This window comes from Sesamum indicum, linkage group LG3, assembly GCF_026168435.1.
Source record: "Sesamum indicum cultivar Baizhima isolate 11 linkage group LG3, ASM2616843v1, whole genome shotgun sequence".
Taxonomy (NCBI): Eukaryota; Viridiplantae; Streptophyta; class Magnoliopsida; order Lamiales; family Pedaliaceae; genus Sesamum; species Sesamum indicum.
This window is the reverse complement of record NC_142659.1, coordinates 27,280,236-27,289,892: the sequence shown is the minus strand read 5'-3', so window position 1 is coordinate 27,289,892 and position 9,657 is coordinate 27,280,236. Positions and strand designations below refer to the sequence as shown.

Genomic DNA, 9,657 nt, shown 5'->3' with positions numbered 1-9,657 from the left:
TTTAGTGCCACATGCATATTTATATATGTGTTGTTACCTGATGCAATGAGAAATCCCAGAAGAATCACAAACAAAAATTTTGCTAAAAGCTTCATCATTGTGACTGAAATTTTGCTGATTGCAGGGCCTTGCAACTTAGTTCCTATGGTTTTCTTTTCTTGAGAATGGAACAAGACAACAAGTTGTTTTCGTATGTATAGATGATGATGGAGCTCTAAATAGACATATTTTCATTATGTAATTAACCCCATTTTGACTTAAATTACTCCTGATTTCAAGAACTCGTTACCAAAGATGAATTATGGTAAATCAATACTATTCACTACAGTCAAATAAAATTGATGTAAAATATTAATTTATGAGTATAGTTATATATCGAACATTTGTCGTGGTTTTAACTATAACCAACATATTTGTTTGTGATTTTTAGTTGTGGCTAATGTTTTGGCTTCGCTTGCACAAATAAAGAAAATCGCAGTAGGCGCAACCAAATTTAATTGGTATTGGCTGTATTTAATCATTTTTAATCATAATTATTAGTCATTATCAAAAATAATATTTCTTTGAGTGATTTACTTGGTATGTGTGTGAATATTTGTAATTTTATTATAAACAATCTGATGTATTATCTATTTTGTTATTATATATATTTGAAGGAATCCTTTGACCAAACATATATAATTTTCATTAAACTCTGATTTTCTTATTAGATTAAAAAGGAAATTGTTGATTGAATAATATCTATTATATTTCCTTAACCCACCAAATTCTGTTTAGGTAATTTACTTTTATCATATTCCCTAAAGTAGTAATAAATCAAATTAATTTAGGACCATAATTGAAAATTTAAATTATTTATCCATACTAAATATAAATTCGATTAGCTGTCATTAGTGGCTTTTCATCCTTAATCTATTATTGTTATTGTCAGATGAATTTCTCTTTTAATTGACATTTAATAAGTTTAAAGTTACCACCACAAAAAATTATTCTTTTTCACATGTTAGATGACATTAACATGAAAAATAGCATAAAATGGATAAGAATTTACACCCCCCCCCCTTTAATTTTTAATTTAATTCATTTATTTTTTGGTAAATTATAGAGATTTAATTTCTTTTCTAAGTCTATACTATCATATAGAAAAAAATGCAAGAAACCCTGTTGTGATATTGTAAATGAGCAATTTACCTCCCTGTATTTTTTGAAATGAAGCAATTTACCTCCCTGTATTTTTTAAAATGAAGCAATACCTCCTTAGATAGGAAGGTAAATTGTTCATACTAGTATAAAAAGAAAAATGGCGGTTAATGACATCGCAGCACCAATTTTTCATAAAGTTAAAACTGTCCTTCAACTAATAAAATAACTAACTTATTTAACTTTTCATATTATACATTAACTAATAAATTAGTTTTTTCTATTTTTTTAATATAATGTATTAATTTGTATATTTTGCTCTTGTTTATAATATTATTTAAAGCTTAAAAAATTATTTACTATATGCACGCAAGGACAGCATATCACAATGGCTAATTTTAAAAAACACAGGGGATTGTATTAAACCCCCATCATATATAGCAAGACAATATTTGACAAAAATTAGATTTATTTTGACTAAAGAAAATAATCTCATTAGTCAATTATTTCAATCTAATTTGAATTTAAAAATATATATATTGTCATTTATTAGCAAAATAAGACTTACAATTAGCATAAGATTAGCCACCCAATTAGTGAAAGAGAGCCCATGAAGCCTAATTCAATTTGAGAAGTTGAGGTTCCGTGACTTTAGGATTTTGGTTAGATTTAGTTTATTTGATATTATGGACTGTTAGATTGACTATTAAAACAAACGATCAACCCAATTTTTTTAGTTTTAGTACCCCAAGTTTTTAAGTCATCAAATTTGGTACCAAAAGTTTTTAATTTTTATCCGCCTGAGTAACCTCCGTTAGATTGACTGTTAAAACAAACGATCAACCCAATTTTGGAGGAAATACTAGGCAGAAGCTTATCTATATAAGGGCATGTTTGTCTGTCATTTTATTCAATACACAAATATTTTTTTTATATCAATTTTATAATTGAGGACAATAATGTAAATATATATATGTACATATATTTAACCCAATTTCTATAAAAAAAATTATTAATTCAAATCATTATGGAAAAACCAATTCAAACATTTCCTCCCAATTTAAATAATTATGGAAATAAAAACACATGCTAAATGCAGAGTAATGTAAAAGTAATCGCTCAGTAATAATTCAAGAAAATTAATAATTGTGTTGTCAAATGAGAAACATATGATGGAGATAAAGAAGATGAGTTATATGCTATATTGCTTAAACACATGATGCAAGGATCATGTGAGCAAAACAATCCTAAACGCTTCATGTATGAAAAATATATAAGTTGTAAGAAAGATTATCCTAAACCATTTGCTGAACATGCCGAGGGAATGATTCGTGTCCACTTTATCGGCGGCCCAATGCTCACATATCTGCGGCGTTAGACAATGAGGGAGAAGTGCTCATTGATAATGGCTTGTCTGTTCCTAACAACCCTTAGTCGTTATTACATGAATGGTAAAACTTCATTTTTGCGTTATATTACACGCTCTCTTTTGTCTATTTTCCGAAATACATGTTAATTGTGACTTATTCAATTTAATTATACTCGTTTTTCTATTTATGCTTCTTCAATTTAACTTGACATAAATTTTTCATAATTTGAATTATGCCGAACCTCAAGAAAAATAACTATAATTTACCCTGAAAACAACTATCGGAATTCACTTCATGACCAACTACTGGTAACTTCTCTATGTGAGACATTGTAATTGATCTAGTTTTATTTCTTGTTTTTATTATAACAAAAACATATTTTAAATAATACTTGTTTAACAAACACATTATTACAATCAAATACATAATATGTTATTTTTTTTATATTTTATAGAGGCATCGAGTATGCAAGTTTATCGATTATTATTATTATTATTATTATGGAGTGAGTGAACAGAGACAAAGAGTGGTGGTGATGAATAGGGAATCAAAAGCTTGGAAGAGTGCCACAGTCGAACCCACACACACACCGTTTTGTAAGTTTTTCGCAGTAGATTTCTTTGAGCGTAGGGAATTTGTGGCATTCTTTGCAGGCTCTAACTCCTTCAGTAATGCATGTTGGACTGTCGTAAGCATAGTAGCAAGTCGCAGCAACCAACACTCCTCTTTTCTCCACATCTGCGCATAACAATAACACCAAAGACCATTTAACAAGTCTCCAAACGGACAGTTCAATGATTTGAGTACAAGACTTCTCTATAAAAGGTCTCCTGAATTTGAATATTGTGTGTATGCCTGTGTTAGATATGTGAGTGCCGGAAAAAAAAAAACACGTCATTTACAAAAACGTCAGACGTCATTTACAAAAACCATCCCTGCTTTTGAGAAATTGCACATACACTATCAAAAACATCAACAATATTACACAAACTACCTATACTTTTTACTACCAGAGATTATTTTCGTAATTATAAAAAATAAATAAATAAATAAGGGTGGTTCCTTATTATAACAAAAAGTAAAACTATTATACTAAAAGCCAGATGAAGATGAATACAAATAAAGTAGTTCAATCAGACACTCCAAAAATGTCTGAATATAGCAACCAAGCACGAGATCAAACCTTAATATACACAAGACAAAAGACAATTAAAAAGATACCAACTATTCTGAAGTTTAATTAAAAAATCAAGAACGAAAAATTGAATTTTATGCCTCGTATATACATACATACATATATATATATATATATATATATTGTATACGAATTGCTACCTGATGCAATGAGGAATCCCAGAACAAGAACAAATAGAAATTTTGCTGAAAGCTTCATCATTGTGAATGATATTTGGTATATGCAGGGCCTTGCAACTTAGTTCTTTTGTTTTTCTTTTCTTCTGGTGGAATAAGGGTTTTCATTTATATAGGTGATGATAGAGCTTCTAATTGGCACATTTCCCTAATCATATTAACCATAATTTTGACTTTATTTACTCCAATTTAATGGATTTTTGTGATTTAATGGATTTTGTGTTGATTTGAGGATCTAAATGGAATAAATGCATGAAATTTTTTTTTTTACTAGATCGATTACCATCATCAATATTAACATGTACTTTAAAATAAAATTTAAACGAGGATTTGTAATTAAATCATGATGAATAATGAAAATTGGAGCAGTATGGTAGCCTGTTAATTTTATTATAAAACGATGATTATATTTACATTTCCTATTCTATTGTCTGTTTACATAAATCATTCATATCTTTCGCATAATTACATAAGCCACTCCTGACAGTAAAAAAACAAAGGGTAATTTGTGTAATGATCTTGATGTTTTTAATGCGTATAGGTCTAAGTTTTCAAGAAGCAAGGGTGGTTTGTGTAAATGATGTTGACGTGTTTGGTGAGTGCTTGTGCAACTATTCAAAAGACAGGAATGATTTGTGTAAACATGCCATAGATTAGGGGATGTAAATATAATTATCCATATTATAAACAATTTGATTATTGAATAATAGGATCAATTATAATTTCGTTAATCTTTATACTATAATTAAAAATGTAAATAAATACATGAGACGGCCAATTAATAAATTGAAGTTTGCTTTCCCCTTTATTGTTGGTCTTTGTTGTGAGATGATTTAATTTATTATTTTAATTTACAGAACATATTAGTGAATAAAAATATTTTAAAAAATTATAAAAAATATATAAAATTATAATTTATAATTCAAAAGAGTTGAATTCACCAAAAAAGTTGGATGAGAACTTAGAAAGGTAACGGCATTAGCTTGTGGTTAGAACAAACATTAAAATCATAAGGTATTTGTAATTTTTCAACCAACAAAGCTTTTTATAAATGTCAAACCTCAAGAGAGATAGTTGTAACTTACTTTTAAAAATAAGTGAAAAAGCTAGACTAAATTTAAAAGGGTAAATACAACAACCTCTCTTGATGTTTGTTTTAATTACAAATACCCGTCGTTGTTTGAAAAATTAAAAATACTCTCCTGATGTTTGATGAAATTTTGCAATCCTTATATGGAGGTATGAAATTGTTAATTTTGGTCTTACTGTATTTTTTTTGTTTTTTAAAAACAAACTAAAAACTTATAAAAAAAATTGAAAGAAGCTAGACTAAACTAAAAATCCTTATAATTTACCCAAAAAATTATCATTAAATTTTAAAATATCCTCTTTATATCATTTCTCCAAATCCAAATCAAGCCTAAATGACTCGACTCGTGTGCTTGAATAATCTGGGATTAATTTACATTAATTTTAATAAAAAGAATGAATTTATATGCTTGATTATGAAATTTCTCCAAATGAGTGAGACAAACATGATAATTAATACTTAACATAATTGCTCAATATAAACATAAGAAAATTACAAGTCAAATATTAATCCCCCTAGCAGCCATGTAAAAAACCAGCTACCTAGGAAGATATATACAACATCCTTCAACCATACTAACCTACCCACCTAAGACCACCAACGATATAAAATTAAAATTCGACCCCTGCAAATGCCTAAAATTTCATTGCAGTAGCCCCAATTACTTATCAACAAACACTACATATGAGAGTAGACTGCTACTAGACCAAAAACTTCATTTTGCAGAAAAAGACCTCAACTTTCACGAAATTATAATGCATCCCAATCGATCTCATAAGATGGATACTTCGGCAACGAGCCCATCTCCCATCCGGGCTGCTCCTCCTCCGCGAACTCTGGGAACGTTAGATCCGAGACGGGCGACGACGACCCGCCGGACCCATCGCTCTCAGACTCGGACATCTTACAGTTCTTTTCCTCCGCTGCCGCCGCCGCCGCCGCCTTTTTCGACCTCGAGTTCTTGCCTTTCTTGGCGTCGATGCTCTTGCCCTGCGCCAGAGTCTGGCAAATCGCCTCGAGTTTGGCGTCCACACTGGCATGGAGGGGCTTGTATTCCCCGAACTCTCCGCCAATGTGGGACCCGTTGTGGCGGAGGTGCGGGAAATTGAGCCTGGCGAAGTCTCCTCTCAGCTTGTACGCCGCTTTATCGTAGGCCAGCGCCGCCTCCTCCGCGGTGTCGAAGGTGCCCAACCACAGCCGGGTCCGGTTCTTGGGCAGCCGGATCTCGGCCACCCACTTGCCCCAGTGCCGTTGCCGCACACCCCTGTACAGCTTGGTGGGCTTTGGAGGCGAGCCCACTTGCTTCATGGGGACGGGCCTGGGCCCAAGAAAGCTATTCCTTGGGGCCATCGAATACTGTGCCTGGAACTGGCCTGACACCATCTGGGCCTGGATGTCCTGGATCTGAGCAGAAGACAACTGGTTAAGCCCAACAGATGTAGGCAGCTGGCCCAACCCATACGAATAGTCATGGGCTGATGAGGCCTGGTACATACTGGGCTCAACCTGGGTGGAAGGATAGTAAGAATTGTAGGAAAAGGAAGTGGAGGTGGAAGAAGGGGGGGTGGAAATAGAAAAATAGTGGTCATGAGCAGAAGGGAAAGAAGAGGGAAGATTGGAAGAAGAAGAATGGGGTGGGGAAGAAGCACTTTTCATAAAAGGTTCAAGCACTTCCATGAGTTCACCACCCCCAAGGGGATCTACAACAGGTGAGCTACTCCAAAAATCCATTGTAGCTGCCATTCTAATAATAATTCAAATTACTTTTTTTTTAAAAAAAAAGGACCTGTTTCTAAGTAAAATTCAAGAACAGGTGAAAGCTTAAATCAAGAAAATATGAAATAAAATCGAAAATTTTTCCTTTTTTTTTTTTGTTTTTCTTGGATTTAAATAGGTTTAAAATAGACAACCCTTTAAATCCTCAACCAAAAAAAGAAAATGGAGATCTGAAGTTGAGGGAACAACTAATAAGCCCTCAAATAAATCAGAAAAAAAGAAAAAAGAAACAAATTGAGATCTCGATCTGAAAACACCTGATGAAGACGATGATGATGATCCTGATCTAAGTTTGCTTGGTATTCATGATGATGATCATGACTCGGTAAACAAAATCTCGGAACAGCAACAGCTTCGAAAATCAGATGGTTCGCAGAAGGGGATCAAGAGAAGCGGGGTGGATCAGAGGGGGGAAAATTGAAGAACAAAAGATCGAAAGCAAGAACAACCACTCTTTTTTTACACTCTCTCTCTCTCTAGAAAGACTTGTGAAGTGTGTGCAAGTGAGAGAAGAAGAAGAAATGTGTGTGTGAATTATCTCTCTCTATCTCACTTTTCTGTGGCGATGGCCACTCCACCTGGGGCTTTATATAATGGGTCATGGATGCCAGCCCATAGGATTATTTCTCCTAACCCACCTCGTAATTGGCGATTTCCACACCCTTAACGGGGGTTGTCGGTTTTTGCAGACGTAGGTATCGGTCAAGTGGGTGGGGTGTAGCCAATGGAAGAATGACACGCGTGGTGCCACCGACAGGTGGCTGTTGCTTAAAGGGACAAGTGCCTGTGGGCTGTAAATGATTCTTTTGTCCGGTTTGAGAAAAACGTGCGTCCGCGTTCACACCGTCAGTCACCAGCGACTGTTCGACGTTGCTTCCCTTGTCGTTTTCACCTTTCATTTCTCTTGAAAAGAATGAAGCGCAAATCTTACATTTCACATTTCCTTTTTCATCTCCAAGGAAATGGACACTTTTACCCCTCTCCTCGAAGCCAATTTCACGACTTTTGTAAATCATTTCGGGTTAATTTTGACAAAAGAAATTCACCCGAAAATAATTATATATAACATACGTGTGCAAGAAATCCTCCTTATTTTTTCTAAAAAAATACTCATGTGTTTTTTAAATTTATATTGAATTTTATTTTTATTATAAGAATCCGATGTATTTATTAAAATTACCAAGTTTGAGATTTTGTAGTAAAATGTGCTGCATGTAATTCTTTTTTAATGAAAATTTCCACCAAAAAGTGATTTGATATAACAAATTAAAACCAACAAAAAGGATAAATGACATAATACAAAAACAACCAAAATGCGGAGGACAAAATATTCTTTCATCCTATATTTTATATACATATTTGATGTGGCGAGGTTTTATTAAGGGATAAAATCGAAAATTTTACCACAGTACAATCACATACCAGGTGAAGTGCTATTTTCGAGAAGGGTCCTTTTACAAAAAAAATAGTCAAATCAATGAATAGTGTTTCCCTTAAAAAATTAATATATTTGGTATCTATAGTAATGTTATAAGTTATATGGTGTGATGGGTTGCATTTGTTTAATATGTGTCTCATATATATTAAATTACTTTTTTACCCTTTCAACTTAATAATTTTACCAATATACATCAATATTGAATTCAATGAAAACGCCAATAAAATTTAAAATAAAAAATTCAACTTCTCGAGATGGGACTAAGGTGTCAATAGTTATAATCTTATCCTATCCAAACCCTTAGATTAATACCCAAATCTAGTTCTGGATCCAATAAATATTATTAGACTCAGTTCAAACTCAAACCCATTAAAAGAATATAGATTGTGTCTGAGTTGGGTCTCTATCCATTCTCATCATTTAGTACACATCGTAATAATATGGAGTCTAATTCTGCAACATCATCAAGTCGGTTGCACATTAATTTCAATGGTGATGATAATAATGGATAAAATGAGCCAATACAAAATATGGGCAAAAAAATAAGAAGACCTCGACATCAACGTCACAGATGCAATTGTGAAACGGGCTCACATTTTTAATATTTGTATTTTTTATTATAATATTCTGTAACATATTATTGTAATTATAATATTTAAATTTATAATTAATAATTTTAATATAAAATTAAAAAAAAACTAGAGCCGTGGGTGGAGACCACGACTCGAGATTAATTTTGAAAAAAAAAAGTGTGTCGAGTCGTGCATGCTGTCCATGAGTAGACACTTTAATTTTTTTAAAAAAAATCATGTTTGTCAATGACTCGTCACAATTATGTTATAATATATAAAAAAATATAATTTTTATAATTTTTTCATAATAAATAAATAATTGAGTGATGGTTTATTTACATAAATTTTTTAGACTTTTTGAATAATTACACATACATTCACTAAAAATTTCAATTTACACAGACCACCTATACTTTTTGAAAAATTACACTTATACCATAAAAAAGTATCAATAATATTACACAAACCAACCCTGTTTTTAGCTTCATAAGTAATTTTTGTAATTATATATAAGACATGAATATATAATTTATACAAATAGATTATAGATCAGCTAGTAGAAATGTATTATCCTTTATTTTATAAAAGTAACAATTGCACCAAAACAATGTCAATTCTCAACTATCTTGTTATTGATATAATGTCATGATTGATGAGTCCAATAATAATCGGCTAAAGTAATAATAATAATTAGTAAATAATGAATTACTATTTACAATGTTACAACTAATATTTTGATTATAATTCACGTAATAATTTATATAATTAGTCAATTCAATTACTTATGTTAATCTAACATTAATATATGAATAATGTAAATGATGATGACTTATACAACCACATTGCAGCAAATAATGATGGTTGCAAATTTGGTATAAGCGGTGTTGTATTTCATATAAG

The 9,657-nt window shown here is 31.8% G+C and overlaps 1 protein-coding gene and 1 long non-coding RNA gene across 2 annotated transcripts; both read right to left on the bottom strand.

The window, feature by feature from the left end:
• Positions 1–2,974: 2,974 nt before the first annotated feature.
• On the bottom strand, positions 2,975–3,983 carry LOC148788838 (uncharacterized). Its single transcript, XR_016064946.1, has 2 exons — positions 3,846–3,983; positions 2,975–3,248 (listed from the first exon to the last, which is right to left on the bottom strand). It is a non-coding gene; the product is annotated as an uncharacterized LOC148788838 (long non-coding RNA).
• Positions 3,984–5,423: 1,440 nt separating this feature from the next.
• LOC105158942 (ethylene-responsive transcription factor RAP2-4) lies at positions 5,424–7,323 on the bottom strand. Its single transcript, XM_011075859.3, has one exon. It carries the CDS (start codon positions 6,712–6,714, stop codon positions 5,722–5,724), a length of 993 nt encoding a protein of 330 aa, XP_011074161.1. The 5' UTR covers positions 6,715–7,323; the 3' UTR covers positions 5,424–5,721.
• Positions 7,324–9,657: the final 2,334 nt, after the last annotated feature.

Excerpts from the sequence above, each read along its gene's own strand:
- LOC105158942 (XM_011075859.3), bottom strand. The coding sequence starts at position 6,714 with ATGGCAGCTACAATGGATTTTTGGAGTAGCTCACCTGTTGTAGATCCC.